The sequence below is a fragment of the Macaca nemestrina genome, chromosome 14, assembly GCF_043159975.1.
Source record: "Macaca nemestrina isolate mMacNem1 chromosome 14, mMacNem.hap1, whole genome shotgun sequence".
NCBI lineage: Eukaryota > Metazoa > Chordata > Mammalia > Primates > Cercopithecidae > Macaca > Macaca nemestrina.
Genome location: NC_092138.1, coordinates 111,062,313 through 111,081,223, shown reverse-complemented (window position 1 = coordinate 111,081,223; position 18,911 = coordinate 111,062,313). Strand labels below are relative to the sequence as shown.

Below are 18,911 nucleotides of genomic sequence, written 5' to 3'. Positions count from 1 at the left end.
GACATTTGTGCGGATCTTTGGATATATAAAGAGGGAGTCCGTCTATTGATAAAATGAGCGCTGGGTTTACCAACCCTAGGCTTTGGCTCACCCTGATCCTCACCGCCGGGCGGTGAGATGGTCGCGTTATTGCCTCCATCTGGTGGACTGCGCTCTGCGCTTCCAGCGGTGGAGGAATTGTCCGCCTCCACCGGGTCAGCACGTGCTGGATTTGAACCAAACAAGTTATCTGTGTACCCCACGCCTTTGCTTTTACCCACTAGGCGGTAACGTGATTTCACGCCTGAGAGTTTCTTGGCTGAACAAGTTGGAAATCATTGGTTTCAAAGATTGGAAATCACTGGGTGCACGCCCCTGGATTTTTTCCCCAACCACTCGAGGCCGTCGCGCTTGCTTCGACGTTTCTATTCGCACAGCACGCAGATACTACCGCCCCACTCTCACCGCGCCAGCCTGCGGGGCTCTCGGGCCTCCCTCAGGCGGTGGGAAAAGAGCCTCCCGGGCTCACTAGACTCGGCGCGCATGGCTGCCAGGGGAAAGTATTGTCCTTAAATCCAGAGCGGCGCTGCGCGCAGGGGAGCGATCTCAGACCGCAGGGGAGCGATCTCAGACCTCCGCGGAGCATCGGTGATCCCAGGGCCGGCCGCGTTCCAAGGCAAGCGCTAGTACTGCGAGCAGAGAGTGGTCACTAAGAAGTCATTAGGAGATTGGCAGGGGGAGTCCTCGGGATGCGGTTCCCGCCGTCCCTCACACCTCCCTCCACGTCCTTCCGGACCCCGGGGCGACGCGGACCCGGCCGGGGGAGCCCGGGGGAGGGGGTCGAGCCGGGGCGGGGCGGGCGCGCGTGCGCGAGCTGTCAGGCCGGCCCCGCCCCCGCGCCCCGCCCCGCCCCTGCCGCCCCTCCCCCGCTCTCCTGGTGTAGGGCGGGCGGGCGCTGCGGCGGCCGCGGCTGCTGCTTCCTCGGGCCATTTTGCTGTGGAGCGGCGGGGAGGAGGAGCCGCCGAGGAGACCCGGGGCAAGGAGCTGCGAGCCGGAGGAGGCCGCGCGAACTCCGGGCTTTCCGCGGTCGCGGGGATCTCGGGGGGCAAAGGGATCGCCGGGGTGGGGAACCAGAGAGCCGCGCCCGCCGCGCGGAGCGCCCCTTCGCGCCCCCAGCACCATGAGCTGGGGTACCGAGCTCTGGGTGAGTGAGGGTCTGGGCCCGCGGGCAGATGCGGGGCGTGCGCTGCGTTTCCCCGCGGCCTGGGGAGGGGGCGCGGGCCGCGCTGCCGGGCGGAGGCGAGGGCGCGCTCTTCGGGGTCGCCGCGGCCTGGGGAGGAGGCGGGGTCCCCGTGCCCCTCGTCGGCCTTGGCCCGAGCAGGAGGTGCGGACCGGCTAGTCCTTCGGAGGCGAGGGGAGTTAGTGCGGGTTCCCAGCGGCCTGAGGAACGGCACAGGCGGGCCTCCCTGTCCCCTGCGCCCCGGGGCGGGCGGTGTGTGTCGGGCCAAGCCCTAATCCCCCGGGGCGAGCCGCGGATGCCCGGTGGGGGGGCCGGGACCGGGCGTGGGGGCGTGGAGGCCCCGGCTGCGCGGCGCTGCGTTGGGTCTCTGGGCGCCCCGGCTGCGAGTTTTGTCCTGGCTCGGTGGAGGCGCTGGCGGATCCGGCGCTTCCCCGGGGGCGGGGCGGCCGGGGCGAGCGCCGGGGGTCGGGTTTTGGGGTGCCGGGGCTACAGTGCGGTCTTCGCTCTGGAGGCGAGGACTTCTGGCCCGTGGCGGCACCAGGCGCGCTTGTTCTTTCGGGGTAGCTCAATCCTGAGTGGATGTGGGCACTGCGACGTCTGGTCTGGAGGAGAAAGTGGGAGTTGGGGAGACATCTTACGTGATCTCCCTCAGGAAGAGGCTTTCGCGGGGTCAATCTTTAACGGTTGCTCGGAGAAGAGTTTCCAGTGGGGAAAGTTGACGGTGAGGGACGCCTGGCGGGGATGCTTGGCCGGGGGGTGCGCACGGTAAACGGGCAGCCCTCGGGGCTGAGGGCCGTCCCCAGGAAGGCGAGTGGCCGGCTGTGGATGGAGCTCTTTCCCTGCCGTCCGCGGATTCCTGGGGAAATCACTGGGCAGGGGATGGGCAGCGCGGCGGCCGGGGAAGGAGTAGACGAAATCTCAGTTACTGCACTGAAATGCCCTCAAGATGAGCCATTTCCCAGGATGAACTCTGAAGTGCCTGCAACTACCTTTTGGAATTCTATTTGCAAAGGGTGTGGAGGAGAAAGTGTAGGGTGGTGTTGCTATCTGAGATGAGGCCGAGAAATCTCTTGTCAAAATAAAACAAGATTAGAGCAATTGCAGAAACAGAGCGCATCCTCCCTTGTTTTTTGTTTTGTTTTGTTTTGCTTTAATTGTTTTTACATAACCATCTGTTAGGTACAGAAGCAGCTACGGTTGTTATTACCAAAATCCTGAGGGCAATAGCTCCCTTACATTAAGATAATTCATTTTATAAACATCTTCTGCCTAAAAGGGATTTATGACAAAATTTCCACTGATGTTTACAAGTATCCATTTTGAAAATAAAATCGTTTAAAATATTTGCACACACCAGTTTAGGCAAAATTTACCACTTTGAGTGCTGTATTGAAGTTTCTTTCCTCTTCTAATCCTTCCACTCTCTTTAGCTTATCTGGGGTGGGGAAGCAAATCAGAAGAAATCTTTATCAAGACAGTAGAAATTGTGGCACAATTTTTTTTTCACTTGTTCAAACAGCAGATGGAATTATGGAGGGAAAAGGTACAATATATTTCTGAGTGAAATAAGGACCGAACACAATACCTTGGTGGACAGTTCAGTGATGTTGGTAAATGGGATAGAATATAATTCCAAAGAGAGGGAGTGGCTATGAGCAAAACTGCTAAAACAGCAGCAATTGCCTGCATTATTCCGTACATTTATTTTTGAGGGTGGAGGAGTGGGAAGGAAGGCAGGGTTAGGAGTGGTTGAAAATAAATGAGAGAGGCCGGGCACAGTGGCTCAGGCTTGTAATCCCAGCACCTTGGGAGGCCGAGTTGGGAGGATCTTTTGGGCCCAGGAGTTCAAGAACAGCTTGGGGAATATCTGGAGATGTCTTCTCTTAAAAAAAAAATAAAAAAGAAAATAAATGGGAACTGGAATATATACAAATAAATGATATGAAATGTTAGATTTGCTTCACAATAATTTGTGGTGTTAGTGGATCAGAGATAGTGAGACAGAATTGGCCATTATTGAAGCCAGATGCTGAGTACAGAAGTGTTCATTACATTATTCTTTCTAGTATATATGTTTGACATTTTCTACAATAAAAATAATTGGAAAATATTTTTAAAGGAGAAGGATATGAACTATCTGTAATTTTTTCACTTGATAATTTTATGAGGTAGAATGAATGAGTTAACAGTTCTATATATGCAAGTGTATGGCAATGAGGAGTTTTTAAAAAGACGTTTTTAAAAACTTCTTTTTTTTTTTTTTACCTGAGACGGAGTCTTGCTCTGTTGCCTGCCCAGGCTGGCATGCAGTGGCGTGATCTCGGCTCACTGCAGCCTCTGCCTCCCAGGTTCATATGATTCTCCTGCCTCAGCCTCCCGAGTAGCTGGGATTATAGGCACCTGCCTCCATGCCCAGCTAATTTTTTGTGTGTTTAGTAGAGACAGGGTTTCGCCATGTTGGCCAGGCTGGTCTCAAATTCCTGACCTCAGGTAATCCGTCTGCCTCAGCCTCCCAAAGTGCTGGGATTACGGGCATGAGCCACCACACCTGACCTTAAAAAAGACATTCTTATGAGTACTAGCATTTGCCTTTGAGTAGCTTACAGTTTAATATAGGGAAAGGAATGAACACATGATTGTGCTACTAAGAGAAATGCAAAATCTAAGTTTTCAGGTGAAATGCAAAGATGTATAAGGCTTAGTAGCTTTTGAGATTTAAAAAAACTAGAATAATGAAGGATTACGAAAAGTAAACCCCGTTTCTCCGGCGGTCAGAGACTTGGTGATGTGTGGTACACTGGGTAGCCGAGCGGAGGGCAGTGATTAAGGGTTTTCCTTGAATGGTGGCTTTGGAATCATGCACATGTATAATGAGATAATGATGGTGCGCTCAAGCCGAACTTGGCAGAATTATTCTTCTAGATGGAGAAAGAGCTATGGTTTGGGTGGCCATGAGTTATTTGTAACAGGTGGTTGCAGCTCTCAGGGACCTTCACAAATACTATCAGATTTTACATACATTTTAGGACTTCAGGTTAAAGTCAATATAGGCTTTTAGAAACTACAGGTTTCTAATGTGCATTTTACACTGAAGGCCTACTCTAAGCCACATCCTGCTTTGTAGAGGGAGTAAAACCTTTCTCTTCCTCTTTCTTTTTTACTTTTTCTTCAACTCCTTCATAGAAATAAACTTTCTTTTTTTTTTTTTTTTTTTTTTTGAGATAAAGCTTTGGTCTTGTTGCCCAGGCTGGAGTGCAATGTCATGATCTCGGCTCACTGCAGCTTCCATCTCCCAGGTTCTAGCAATTCCCTTGCCTTAGCTTCCCGCGTAGCTAGGACTACAGGTGTGCGTTACCACACCTGGCTAAGTTTTTGGTTTTTTTGTAGAGATGGGGTTTCACCATTTTGGCCAGGCTGGCCTCGAACTCCTGACCTCAAGTGATCCACCCACGTCAGCCTCCCAAAGTGCTCAGATTATAGGCATGAGCTACCTCACCCAGGCTTAAATGGCCATTTTGAAGTGATTAGGTTATAATAAAATAGTGTACAGCTCTTCATAACGTTGCCTTTTAATCAATTTTCAAAATTTTTATTTAACAACTACGGTGTGCGCAAGACACCAGCCTGAATCTGTTGTGAGTCACGTTATATATATTGAAAGATATCTACGTGGAAGCATAGAAAGTAGGTTTTACCTCTAGCCTGTAACATCAGAGTCAAAAGAAAAAGTATGTTTTTATGTAAAATCAACCAAAATACATTTACTCAAGACTTGTTAAAAAGGCAGTGTTAGTAAGGTAAATATGTTCACTGACTTGTGGAAGTTGTGGCTGGTTGTTGGAGAAATGGCAAAGCAAGAGTTGCTTACATTTGAATGTTGTTTTTTTTTCCTTGCCTGCTTACTGAGGGAAGTGACAGGTTACTGAAGTGTTAGTTCAGCTTTTTATTAGCTTGCTCATTAGTGTGAAGTATGAATAAATCCATTGGAAAGTTAAGCCTTCCTCGTAATTATTCTGTTTGCAGCTAACAAATTATTCAGTGACAGAACCTGGTTTTGCTGCCTTCTAGTGTCCTCTCTGTCATCTTTATTTATTTGCTCTGGTGCTAATGAGAAATGAAGTATGTACAAGAAAGAGAACAGAGAAACCTGAATAATGCATATTGGTTAGCATAGTAAGAAGCCACCTGTGGGCTGGGCGTGGTGGCTCACGCCTGTAATCCCAGCATTTTGGGAGGCTGAGGCGGGCAGATCACGAGGTCAGGAGTTTGAGACCAGCCTGACCAAGATGGGGAAACCCCATCTCTACTAAAAATACAAAAATTAGCCGGGCATGGTGGTCCACGCCGGTAATCTCAGCTACTCGGGAGGCTGAGGCAGAGAATCCTTTGAACCTGGGAGGTGGAGGTTGCAGTGAGCCAAGATGGCGCCATTGCACTACCTCCTGGGCAACAGAGCAAGACTGTCTCAAAAAAAAAAAAAAAAAAAAAAAAAACACCTGTGTTGATTGTATGTAATTTTTTTTTTACCTGTGATTTTTAGAACCATGCCAGGCATATAATGTACATTCGACTGTTGGATATGTTGACCCTGATCATGGATTTGCACTTTCAAGAGGCAGCCGTGTGAGGATTGTCTACCGACTGTAGTGGGAACAATGCTTGACTCCGTGTAGAAGTTCAATAAATATTTATTGGATAAATGAATAAATCCCTTTTTTTCCTTTTGTTTTAACATTTGCTTTTTAAAGATAATGGGAAGATAATTATAACACCTTTCTGCACTTTGGCAGTTTAAAAAATATATATAATTTTAGGTATCTTTTTGGAAAATAGACTCTATTTTTTTTTTTTTTTTTTTTGAGACGGAGTCTCTGCCGCCCGGGCTGGAGTGCAGTGGCCGGATCTCAGCTCACTGCAAGCTCCGCCTCCCAGGTTTACGCCATTCTCCTGCCTCAGCCTCCCGAGTAGCTGGGACTACAGGCGCCCGCCACCTCGCCCGGCTAGTTTTTTGTGTTTTTTAGTAGAGACGGGGTTTCACCGTGTTAGCCGGGATGGTCTCGATCTCCTGACCTCGTGATCCACCCGTCTCGGCCTCCCAAAGTGCTGGGATTACAGGCTTGAGCCACCGCGCCCGGCCTAGATTCTATTTTTTAGAGCAGTTACGGTCCATAGCACAATTGAGAAGGTACAGAGATTTTCCATATCCTTTCTCCCCGCAAATACACACAGTCTAGGGACCGTTTTGCCTTTAAAGTAGGGTTTGAAAAATTATCCCTTCTCTGTTGTTCATTCTACTTAGGCATGATATGTGTACGTATGTTTATGTAAGAACACTTTATGGTGTGTTGAATTTTTTTTTCCTAGTGTGTCGAAATTTTAAACTAGTTTTTTTTTAATCTTAGAAAAGTAGTTAAAGTAACTAATTATTAACAGTTCCAGGTATTGGAGAAGTATTACCTCTTCTTACTGCCCTTGAATGCTACATTGGAGAACCGTATTAACAATAGTCCCTAGCTCTTCTACTGCTCTTTTTTCTTTTTTGAGATGGAGTTTTGCTCTGTCTCCCAGGCTGGCATGCAGTGGTGCCATCTTGGCTCACTGCAACCTCTGCCTCCCAGGTTCAAGTGATTCTCATGCCTCAGCCTCCCGAGTAGCTGCAGGCCCCCACCACCATGCCCTGCCAGTTTGTGTATTTTTCGTAGTAGAGATGGGGTTTCACCATGTTGACCAGGCTGGTCTCAAACTCCTAACCTCACGTGATCTGCCTGCCTCTGCCTTCCAAAGTGCTGGGATTACAGGTGGAGCCACCATGCCTGGCCTCTACTGCTCCTTTTTCTTAACCCTTCAGAGATTTCTGTTTGGGATAAACGTGGCAAGACCAACAGGGGCGATAATACTCCCCGAACCATGGTGGGTAGGGCAGAACTGCTTCAGAAAAGAAACAAAATCAACTTAGTTTTGCCATCCTTACTTCTCCATGAGAACAAACTTTGCACATGTCTTTTCTGTTTAGTAGATATTAAAAGAAAACAAACCGTGGGAGGCCTGGAGAGAATTTGCAGTTGATATTGAGACATCAGTTTGTTGCCTTCACTTTGTACATTAGACAGAATCCTGAAAATTTGTGTAAGTTGCCATTTTGGTAGGCAAAACTGTACTTTAAGCATGTAAAAGAGTTTTATAAGTGTCTGTACTTACTATGTGAACACATTACAATTCATGCTTTACATTGGTGAGACATGGAAAGTACTTCTTTGAAGGACCATTCAAGTATCACCCACTAACCACCTAAAGCTAATATTATGTTTCCTGCAAGTATTACTCATACTTGTTTCATCAACACCACCCACATTTAAAAATAAGGCTTTATTTTGACACTTAAAAATTGAAAGCTACTAAGAATACATGAATGCCCTGGGAAATTAATCTAATTGATTTTAGAATGTGGGTGTGAAGTCTTCTGGAATTGGTGTTTATAAAGGAATATTTGTTTCCTGTTTTACTTGTACACTCATACTAGCTTGAGCCTAGTAATGTGTTTAGTTAAAAAACTTTTTTTTTAAATGATAAGAGGCCAAATGTGTGTATTTATATTAGAGAGTAATTTGGGGGTATGTAAGTTTTTTTGTTTCTTTGTTTGTTTTTTGAGATGGAGTTTTGCTCTTGTCGCCCAGACGGGAGTGCAATGGCACCATCTCAGCTCACTGCAACCTCCACCTCCCAGGTTCAAGCGATTCTCCTGCCTCAGACTCCCGAGTAGCTGGGATTACAGGCGTGTGCCACCACGCCCAGCAAATTTTTTGTTTTTAGTAGAGATGGGGTTTCGCCATGTTGGCCAGGCTGGTTCTCCAACTCCTGACCTTGGATGATCCACCCGTCTCGGCCTCCCAAAGTGTTGGAATTACAGGCGTGAGCCACCGCTCCCGGCTGTAAGTTTTTAATACCAGTTTATCGTGATCTTCCACTTCAGACCAACTTTTAACTCAAACCTCACCCTATTTGTAAAATTCCATGTTAAACTTATGGAAAGCTTAACAACCTCAATTGTTTAATACTAGAAATAGATTCAAACCACCACCCCCACCAACAAAGAAAGGTAGATGGAACTTCCATTTTCTTTTTTTTTTTTTTTTTTTTTGAGACGGAGTCTGGCTCTGTCACCCAGGCTGGAGTGCAGTGGCGCGATCTCGGCTCACTGCAAGCTCCGCCTCCCGGGTTCACGCCATTCTCCTGCCTCAGCCTCCTGAGTAGCTGGGACTACAGGCGCCCGCCACCTTGCCTGGCTAGTTTTTTGTATTTTTTAGTAGAGACGGGGTTTCACCATGTTAGCCAGGATGGTCTCGATCTCCTGACCTCGTGATCCGCCCGTCTCGGCCTCCCAAAGTGCTGGGATTACAGGCTTGAGCCACCGCGCCCGGCCGGAACTTCCATTTTCTTGTTGCAAAAGCCATAATAACTTTCACATGTAAACTATAACATCATATAAACAATATGATTTTTTAAATTAGAGCATACAGTTCTAGTGATTGGAATTAGGTTTTTAGTAAGAATTAATTCCTACATCAACACCTAATAGCAGCCACAGTTTCCATTTGTACTTGTCTACTTTCTCTGTGGTGCCAAAATGGGAATAACTTATTATGAACTCTGTAGTTATTGTAATATTTTCACGTGTGCCATCCCCTATTGTCTTTTTTTTTTTTTGAGATGGAGTTTCACTCTTGTTGCCCAGGGTGAAGTGCAATGGCATGATCTCGGCTCACCGCAACCTCTGCCTCCCGGGTTCAAGCGATTCTCCTGCCTTAGCCTCCCAAGTAGCTGGGATTACAGGCATGCGCCACCATGCCCGGCTAATTTTGTATTTTTAGTAGAAACAGGGTTTCTCCATGTTGGTCAGGGTGGTCTTGAACTCCTGACCTCAGGTGATTAACAACTCACACCACTAAATGCTACAGAGCCCACGGTGGCCTCCCAAAGTGCTGGGATTACAAGTATGAGCCACCGTGCCTGGCCTCCCTATTATCTTAAACTCTTGAATGATTGTTATCATCACTGCCATTTATTGAGTGCCTGCCATGTCCCAGGTGCTGGGCAAAGTGTTTACATCCATCATCTTGTTTATTTGCTACAAGAATCCACTAAGGTAAGTACCATTTGTGCCAATATCTGGAAGAAGATGCTTAGATGGAGTCAGGAGTGCAGTTTTATTGGGGAGTAACATCCGTGAAGGGAAAAGAGTGGAAGCCGTCAGATCACGGTGCAGACCTGCCAGAGTCCCCACCAGGCCAATGGGGAGCTCCAGAGCAGACACAAGGATCCTCTGGCAGAAATGGCTAGGCCTCTGTACCTCTGCCTTCCTTTATCATTGGCCAGAGGTCGTCCCAAGAAGAGGGTGGTCTTGGCTGCCAGCTTGCTCAGTCATTGGCTGGGGTGCTATAAGAAGAGATGCCCACAACTCAAAAGATGAGGTGGACCCTAAAGGAGGCTGCATGCTAGCCACAGTCCTTGCAGCGTGTCATTTTTCGGCACTTCTCCATGTTGTCCAGGCTGGAGTGCAGTGGCATGATCTCGGCTCACTGCAACCTCTGCCTCTCGGGTTCAAGTGATGCTCCTGCCTCAGCCTCCCAAGTACCTGGGATTATAGGCGCACATCACCACACTGCTAATTTTTGCATTTTTTTGTAGAGACGGGGTCTATGTTGTCCAGGCTGGCCTTGAACTCCCGGGCTCAAGTGATCCTCCCACCTTGGCCTCTCGAAGAGCTGGGATTACAGGCATGAGCCACCGCACTTGGCCAAGAACTGGATCTTCTGTGTTAGTAGTGCACGGTTCCCTTTATCCCCATCATTCACTCGTATTTCCCCATCACTGCTGTAGATTTTGCTTTATAAAACATTTGATGTTATTCATATTGAGAATCACTGAGAATCAATGACTCACAGCACTAAATGCTGCAGAGCCAGCAGAAACAGTCATGAATGAAGCTTGTATTCAAGCAGATGCTTCATGGATGTCTAGTAATCTCCTCATTCTTTCAAAGCCAGTTATTGTTTCTCTTTTCTAATTTAAAGAAATTAATTTGTGTGGATATTAATTAGTGGGAATAGTATCAAGTTTCTGAATTTGCCTAACAGAAATATGTCTTGGTGAAAACTATTTTTAATGAAATTGAGAAAGAACAAGGAGGAATACAGAGTCTCACTCTGTTGACCAGGCTGGAGTGCAGTGGCACAAACATGGCTCACTGCAACCTCAACCTCCCGGGCCCAAATGAGCCTTTCGCCTCAGCCTCCTAATTAGCTGGGACCGCAGGTGTACGCTACCACGCCTGGCTAACATTTTTTTTTTTTGAGATGGAGTCTCGCTCTGTCACCCAGGCTGGAGTGCAGTGGTGTGATCTCGGCTTACTGCAATCTCCACTTCCTGGGTTCAAGCGATTCTTGTTTCAACCTCTTAAGTAGCTGGGACTACAGGCATTTGCCCGGCTAATTTTTTGTATTTTTAGTAGAGACGGGGTTTCACAGTGTTAGCCAGGATGGTCTCGATCTCCTGACCTCTTGATCCACCTGCCTTGGCCTCCCAAAGTGCTGGAATTATAGGCGTGAGCCACCACAGCCAGCCTTTTTTTTTTTTTTTTTTTTTTTTGAGACAGAATCTTACTCTGTCACCCAGGCTGGAGTGCAGTGGCACAATCTCTGCTCACTGCAAGCTCCACCTCCCAGGTTTATGCCATTCTTCTGCCTCAGTCTCCCGAGTAGCTGAGACTACAGGTGCCCGCCACCATGCCCAGCTAATTTTTTTTTTTTTTTTTTTAGTAGAGATGGGGTTTCACTGTGTTAGCCAGGCTGGTCTCGATCTCCTGACCTTGTGATCCGCCCACCTCGGCCTCCCAAAGTGCTGGGATTACAGGCGTGAGCCACCATGCCTGGCCCAGCCTGGGTAACTTTTTTTAAAAAGTTTTTTTGTAGAGGCGGGGGTCTTCCTGTTTTGCCCAGGCTGGACTTGAACTCTTGACCTCAAGTGATCGCCCGCCTCAGCCTCCCAAAGTGCTGGGACTACATGCCTGGCCCACATTCAGGGTTTCAAAGTTTTGAGTCTTCAGAAACAAGAAACGAAATACTTTCTCTATTATCTATAGCAGAAGAAAACTTGGGACCTGTAAAGGAATCTATTCCCCTTGTACTTCTATTTGCACAGCCAAAATTGAGAATGGGTTCCTGAAATCCATTTAAAGACCAGACAGGCTCTGGAGACAAACGGTGTGGGTGCTCCCAGTTGAGTGAGGAAGTGCTGGAGGACTCAGCCTGGGTTGCATTGCTTGCCTAATCTAATATTTATCAGTATCCGGCAAGTCCTTGCATCTCTGTTCTTCGCTTTCCCAATCTATAAAGCATGGTATGATGCTTGCCTTTCTCTTGACAAGAAGGCATAAAGATGAGAAATTGTTCATAAAGTACTTTGAGGTTGTTGGATGAAAGGTGATAGGTAAATAGAAATTATTATAATCATGGGGAGGGTTAATGAAAAAAACTCTGGTCCTTGGGAACAAATTGTAGAACTCTTGCTGTAAGCAGGATTCATGAAAAATGAGCTATTTTCGGTCCTAGCCCTCTGATTTGAAATTTGGTATACATGTTAACAACAAAATAAACCTAATATTTGGAAAATGCCTAGAAAGCATTGCTTTGGACAGGAAATCTGGATTTCAAGAGGTCATATCAATCACATGTTTTTTTCCTCCTTGAAGAAAAATAAAATCCACTCCAAAACACTAATCATACTAATTTTTAGCAGTATACTTCGGCTTCCTTAAGATTTAAGTTTTTTCCTAGGGGGAAATAGTTTTCTTTGGCTATTATTACCACTTTTTTAAAAAAGTTCCACTGAAGTCACATTATTTCCCCACCTAAAAAGCTGGATATTTGCTGCTTGAAACATCTAATGAATTATTCTGCCTATCAGCTTAGTTTGGGATTGATTTCTTCTTGGCAGAGATAATGAAGAGGTTTAGAAGTATTTGCATTGGAACATATATGGAAATTTCTGGAAGTGTTTGGGCAAGGACATTTAGATTTCCTAAGTGTATATGTGTATGTAAAATATATTCTTCACCATGACTGACTTTTTAAATTTACATTTTACTTATCGGCCAGGCACGATGGCGCATACCTATAATCCCAGCATTTTGGGAGGCCAAGGTGGGAGGATAGCTTGAGCTCAGGAGTTCAAGAGCAGCCTGGGTAACATATTGAGATCCCATCTCTACTAAAAATTAAAAAATTACCAGGGTATAGTGGTGCATGCCTGTAGTCCCAGCTACTTGGGAAGCTGAGATGGGAGGATCACTTTAGGCCAGGAGTTCGAGGCTGCAGTGAGCTGTGTTTGCGCCACTGCACTCCAGCCTGGGTGACAGAGCAAGACCTTGTCTGAAGAAAAAAAAAAAAGTTTATAGGCCGGGCGCAGTGGCTCACGCCTGTAATCCCAGCACTTTGGGAGGCCGAGACGGGTGGATCACAAGGTCAGGAGATTGAGACCATCCTGGCTAACATGGTAAAACCCTGTCTCTACTAAAAATACAAAAAAATTAGCCGGTCGTAGTGGCGGGTGCCTGTAGTCCCAGCTACTCAGGAGGCTGAGGCCGGAGAATGACGTGAACCCGGGAGGCGGAGCTTGCAGTGAGCTGAGATTGCACCACCGCATTCCAGCCTGGGCAACTGAGCAAGACTCTGTCTCAAAAAAAAAAAGTTTATTTTAACTTATCCTTAAAAATAGGCTATTTACGGGCCGGGCGCGGTGGCTCAAGCCTGTAATCCCAGCACTTTGGGAGGCCGAGACGGGCGGATCACGAGGTCAGGAGATCGAGACCATCCTGGCTAACACGGTGAAACCCCGTCTCTACTAAAAAATACAAAAAACTAGCCGGGCGAGGTGGCGGGCGCCTGTAGTCCCAGCTACTCGGGAGGCTGAGGCAGGAGAATGGCGGGAACCCGGGAGGCGGAGCTTGCAGTGAGCTGAGATCCGGCCACAGCACTCCAGCCTGGGCGACAGAGCGAGACTCCGCCTCAAAAAAAAAAAAAAAAAAAAAAAAAAAAGAGTTGATTGGTTTGCAAATTGTTATAACAGCATAATAAGTGGAGCTGGAAGTTCTGATAGACTTAGAAGTAGAACTGATGTACCAAGTCATAAGTGGAAAAAATAAATAAATGGCTACTGATGGACATTCAGTTTTTGGTAGTAATCAGAAATTAATGTCACACATGATTCTAACAGGCTTTTGAAGACAGACTAATAGTGTAGGCTTTTCTTTTGAAAGCTGCCCATGTGCTTATTTTGAGGTGGAAATGAAAAGAGAAAGTTTAGAATTACTCAGTTCATACCCTGTTGACTGAGATTTCTGTTGTACCTGACATTGTTTAATTTTCCTCTTTATCTTTCTTAGAGATACTTGACGTGTGACATTATATTTTGGAAAGATGTCCACGACAATATTGCGCATCCCACATTGCTTATCTTAGAATGTGACCCCAAGACTCCTCCCATTGAGTGGTGACAGGGGACTGGTACCACTTGGATTTGAATCTAGGCAGATCTGTGTGACAGCCTTGACCAACAGAGTATGGTGAAAGTGATGGCCCCAGGCGTGGTGGCCCATACCTGTAATCCTGGTTTTCTAGGAGGCCCACGTGGGGGTGCGGGTGGGGGTGAGGTGGATGATTGTTTGAACCCAGGAGTTTGAGACCACCCTGAGCAACATAGAAAGATCCAGTTTTTTTTTTTTTTTTAAATGATTTCTGAAGCAGAATCACAAATATACCATGCACTTTTTCCTTGCTCTTTTAGGGTATTTACTTTTTTTTTTTTTTTTTTTTTTTTTGAGACGGAGTCTTGCTCTGTCACCCAGGCTGGAGTGCAGTGGCCGGATCTCAGCTCACTGCAAGCTCCGCCTCCCGGGTTTACGCCATTCTCCTGCCTCAGCCTCCCGAGTAGCTGGGACTACAGGCGCCCGCCACCTCGCCCGGCTAGTTTTTTTGTATTTTTTAGTAGAGACGGGGTTTCACCGTGTTAGCCGGGATCGTCTCTCGATCTCCTGGCCTCGTGATCCGCCCGTCTCGGCCTCCCAAAGTGCTGGGATTACAGGCTTGAGCCACCGCGCCCGGCCGGGTATTTACTCTTAAAACCCAGTTGCCATATTGTTAGGAAGCCGAAACAGCACACGTAGAGAGACATACAGAGAAGCCAATCATAGAGGTTCATGTTGACAGCTCAGTCGAGGTCTCAACCAACAGTCATACTCAGCTGCCAGCCATATGAGTGACGGGCTTCCAGATGATTCTAATGCCCAGCAGTTGGGTCCCCCTAGCCTTTAAGTCTTCCCAGCTGAGGCGTCAGCAGTGATGGCGCAGAGAGAAGTTGTCCCTGTCCAAATTCCTGACCCATAATAAAGTGGTTGTTTCCCATTAAGTTTTGGGAGTGATTTATCATACAACAATAGGAACGAACAATATCTTTGGAAGTTGTAATAGATAGTATTAACACTACCCCTTCTTCATTTATTCAAAGAGAGAGCTACCATGTATTGTTTTATTCTGGTTTAAAGATAAAATGAAATCATTGTCTCTTTGAAGAAATGCTTAGAAAATGAAATTTAAAAGTTGAGGAACATTCAAAGAGTTTTATACTTTTTTTCTCTGAAGATGAGAAAACAGTAAACCAAAAAGCTCTGATGTGAAGACATTAAGACTTCATGATGGCTTAATGTCTTCATGATGCAAATTCCGTAAATGGAGTTTTTTCTAAGGTTCTTGTCGCAAGATCATACACTTTGAATATGGTGATTCTGTGTTATTTTTCATAAAATCTCAGGGTTTTTTACATTATCATCATAACCACATAACCACTGAGTCACAAAAGGGGACATTTCATTGCAATTTCCTTTAGTAAGATATGGTTTTGCCATTTCCCCCCCTCAATTTCATTTCCTCTTCCTTGAAATATGAGCCATGCCAATCTACTTCAGAAGTGTCGTTTTGAGGAATATAAAACAAAATGCAAAACTTTTTTTTTTTTTTTTTTGAGACAGGGTCTGGCTGTGTTGCCCAGGCTGGAGTGCAGTGGTGCAGTCTTGGCTCACTCTAACCTCCACCTCCTGGGATCAAGCCATCTTCCCACCTCAGCGTCCAGAATAGCTGGGACTACAGGTGTGAGCCACCACGGCCATCTAATTTTTTTGGGTTTTTTTTTTTTTTTTGTAGAGACAGGGTTTTGCCATGTTACCCAGGCTGGTCTCAAACTCCTGGGCTCAAGTGATCCACCCGCCTTGGCCTCCCAAAGTGCTAAGATTAGAAGCGTGAGCCACTGCACCTGACCCACAACTTTCTATAGCTTTAGTTGTGAAATAGAATTCCTGTTCTGGAGGCCGTAAATCAGCCAGACTACAGTTAGGCATCTTAGATCTAGTTCTGTCTCTGCTACTTATTCACTCTATCTTCACTCCTCACGTCTTAAAGGATATTATTATTATTATTATTATTATTTTTTGAGATAGAGTCTCGTTCTGTGGCCCACACTGGAGTGCAGTGGCATGATCTCCGCTCACTGCAACCTCCACTGCCCAGGTTCAGGTGATTCTCCTGCCTCAACCTACCAAGTAGCTGGGCCTGTAGGCGCATGCCACCATGCCTGGCTAATTTTGGTATTTTTAGTAGAAACGGGATTTTGCCACATTGGCCAGGCTGGTCCCAAACTCCTGACCTCAGGTGATCACCCACCTCAGCCTCCCAAAGTGCTGGGATTACAGGCATGAGCCACCGTGCCTGGCCAATTCTCTCATTCTTATTAGATTTCTACAATTTAGTCAGTGTGTCATATTGTTCAAGAGTGTGGATCTGGAGCTAGACTGGTTCATATCCTGACACTAACTAACTGATTGATTTTGGACAAGTCATTTAGTCTCAGTTCTTTCATCTGTAAAATGGAGATAATGATAGTGCCTACTCCATAGGATTATATATGAAATAAGCTCTACTGGTGTTGGCTATCATTATCCACCTCCACATGTTGCTGGTTGTCATGATATTTCATTGATATCTTTTTTTTTTTTTTTTTTTTTGAGACAGAGTCTCTGTCACCCAGGCTGGAGTGCAGTGGCATGGTCTTGGCTCACTGCAGCCTCCGCTTCCCAGGTTCAAGCAGTTCTTCTGCCTCAGCCTCCCAAGTCGCTAGGATTACAGGCACACACCACCACACCTGGCTAATTGTTGTATTTTTAGTAGAGACGGGGTTTCACCATGTTGGCCAAGCTGGTCTGGAACTCCTGACCTCAGGTGATCCACCCGCCTAGGCCTCCCAAAGTGCTGGGATTACAGGCGTGAGCCACTGTGCCTGACCTTCCATTGATATCTTGAATTCCTTGTCGAGACTGGTCACTTTTTTGTTAGGGGTATTGTGGACATGATCAATGAATTTGGTGTGAACTAGACTGTGTGACCTCGAGTCCCTTCAACTCAAGTGTTTCAAGGTAATCTGAGTTCCAGGATCAACTGACACTGAAATAGTGATCCTAGGAGTACTGATTCATAATGAGCAGATAACATGGCAATGCCTGTTACAAGAGGCGATTTCTTTTCTTTTTTTTTTTTTTTTTTTGAGACAGAGTCTCGCTCTTGTTGCCCAGGCTGGAGTCCAATGGCGCGATCTTGGCTCACCGCAACCTCCGCCTCCCAGGTTCAAGCAATTCTCCGGCCTCAGCCTCCCTAGTAGCTGGGATTACAGGCATGTGCCACCATGCTCAGCTAATTTTGTATTTTTAGTAGAGATTGGGTTTCTCCATGTAGGTCAGGCTGGTTTTGAACTCCCGACCTCAGGTGATCCGCCCACCTCGGCCTCCCAAAGTGCTGGGATTACAGGCATGAGCCACTGCGCCCGGCCGACAAGAGACGATTTTTAAAGCTAGAAACTTTACTTAGAAATTTTATGTTGAGTCCCACACCATGGCTCAAAGAAGTGCTAATAATGTTAACAGGAAGTTTGTAAAGGGTTCAACAATTCAAAAAGTGACACATACGTAAAATCATCAGGCACATTCCTTAAGTCGTGAGACATAGATAGAATGTCTTGGGTGTGTGACTCCATAGGCAAAAATGTCAGGGACTTTTTTTTTTTTTTTTTTTTGAGATAGAGTCTCGTTCTGTCACCTAGGCTGGAGTGCAGTGGCATGATCTCCGCTCACTGCAACCTCCACCTCCTGGGTTCAAGCGATTCTCCTGCCTCAGCCTCCTGAGTAGCTGGGATTACAGGTGTGCACCACCACGCCCGGCTAATTTTTGTATTTTTAGTAGAGACGGGGTTTTGCTGTGTTGGCCAGGCTGGTCTCGAACTTCTGATCTCAGGTGATTCACCCACCTCGGCCTCCCAAAGTGCTGAGATTACAAGATGAGCCGCCCAGCCTCAAGGACTATTTTGCTGAACAGAAATCTTTTGGCTAAGAAGGTTTGTTGTTTATTTTGTCAGTTTGGCCGATCAGCGAGTCAGTAAGGTAGATAAACAATGTCATTGCAGAAAAGTTTTAGCCAGTCAAGTGCTTTATTTGCCAAAAGGATTCAACCACCTGATGGAAATGAAAAACAGGATGATACTGTGGCTTCTTCCTTCAGTTTCTCGCTTTCTTTTTATTTTGAAATGCCAGTAATTGAGAAAGCGGAATGAACAGTCATTAGAGATGGAAGAAAACCTTCGAGAGAAGTTGAAAGTAGTTGGGTGGGATAAAGACTTTCTGATAACTTCAAGCAGATTTAGAAATTATCACTGGATTACTAGAGAAAAATTGAAAATGTAAATTGTTAACTGCATGGGTGGGCAACAGATACTCTCCATTAGCAGTGTTCAATTAGGTGTCACCAATGTGCAGTAGTCTGAGACAGGGTTTTGCTCTGTCACCCAGGCTCCATCAGAGCTCACTGCAGCCTCAACCTCCTGGCCTCAAGCCATCCTCCCACTTCAGCCTCCCCAGTAGCTAAGACTCAGGTGCACACTACCACACCCAGCTAATTTTTTAATTTTGTAAATTTCTTACTATTTCCTGTTTTTTTTTTTTTTTTTTGGGTAGAGATGGGATCTCACTATGTTGCCCAGGCTAGCCTTGAACTCCTGACCTCAAGTGATCCTCCTGCCTCAGCCTCCCAAAGTGTTGGGATTACTTACAGGCGTGAGCCACTGAGCCTGGCCAGTTCTGTTTATTTAGATAATATTTGCTTGTAGTATGGACCCCACCCAGTTCTCATGCTTAGGGTGAGGGGCCTGGGCGTTAAATGACTGCAAATGCCAGCCAACATAAAGGTTATATGTATCTTGATTCTTTAGATGTGGCCGAGATCAGGCAAGGCAGCACATGGGGAGATTATGAGCTTATTATTATTTTTTTTTTTTTTGAGACAGAGTCTCGCTCTGTCGCCCAGGCTGGAGTGCAGTGGCACAATCTCAGCTCACTGCAAGCTCCGCCTCCCGGGTTCACGCCATTCTCCTGCCTCAGCCTCCCGAGTAGCTGGGACTACAGGCGCCCGCCACCTCGCCCGGCTAGTTTTTTTGTATTTTGTAGTAGAGACGGGGTTTCACCGTGTTAGCCAGGATGGTCTCGATCTCCTGACCTCGTGATCCGCCCGTCTCGGCCTCCCAAAGTGCTGGGATTACAGGCTTG

At 46.4% G+C, this 18,911-nt stretch overlaps 1 protein-coding gene across 22 annotated transcripts in view; it reads left to right on the top strand.

The window, feature by feature from the left end:
- The first annotated feature begins 515 nt into the window (after positions 1-515).
- The window catches only part of LOC105464027 (formin binding protein 1), a 161,959-nt gene continuing 143,563 nt past the window's right edge, over positions 516-18,911 (top strand). For 16 of the 22 annotated variants that reach the window (XR_011612885.1, XR_976633.2, XR_976632.2 and 13 more), the window contains exon 1: positions 1,027-1,183. Coding sequence is in view for 18 of the 22 variants with exons in the window: in XM_011711619.2 (XP_011709921.1) it covers positions 1,160-1,183 (24 nt within the window). In the remaining 4 variants the exon portion in view is untranslated. Of the gene's footprint in view, positions 656-944; positions 1,184-18,911 lie in introns of those variants that run through there. The other 6 variants (XM_011711626.2, XM_011711641.2, XM_011711635.2 and 3 more) reach the window with 4 other exon arrangements.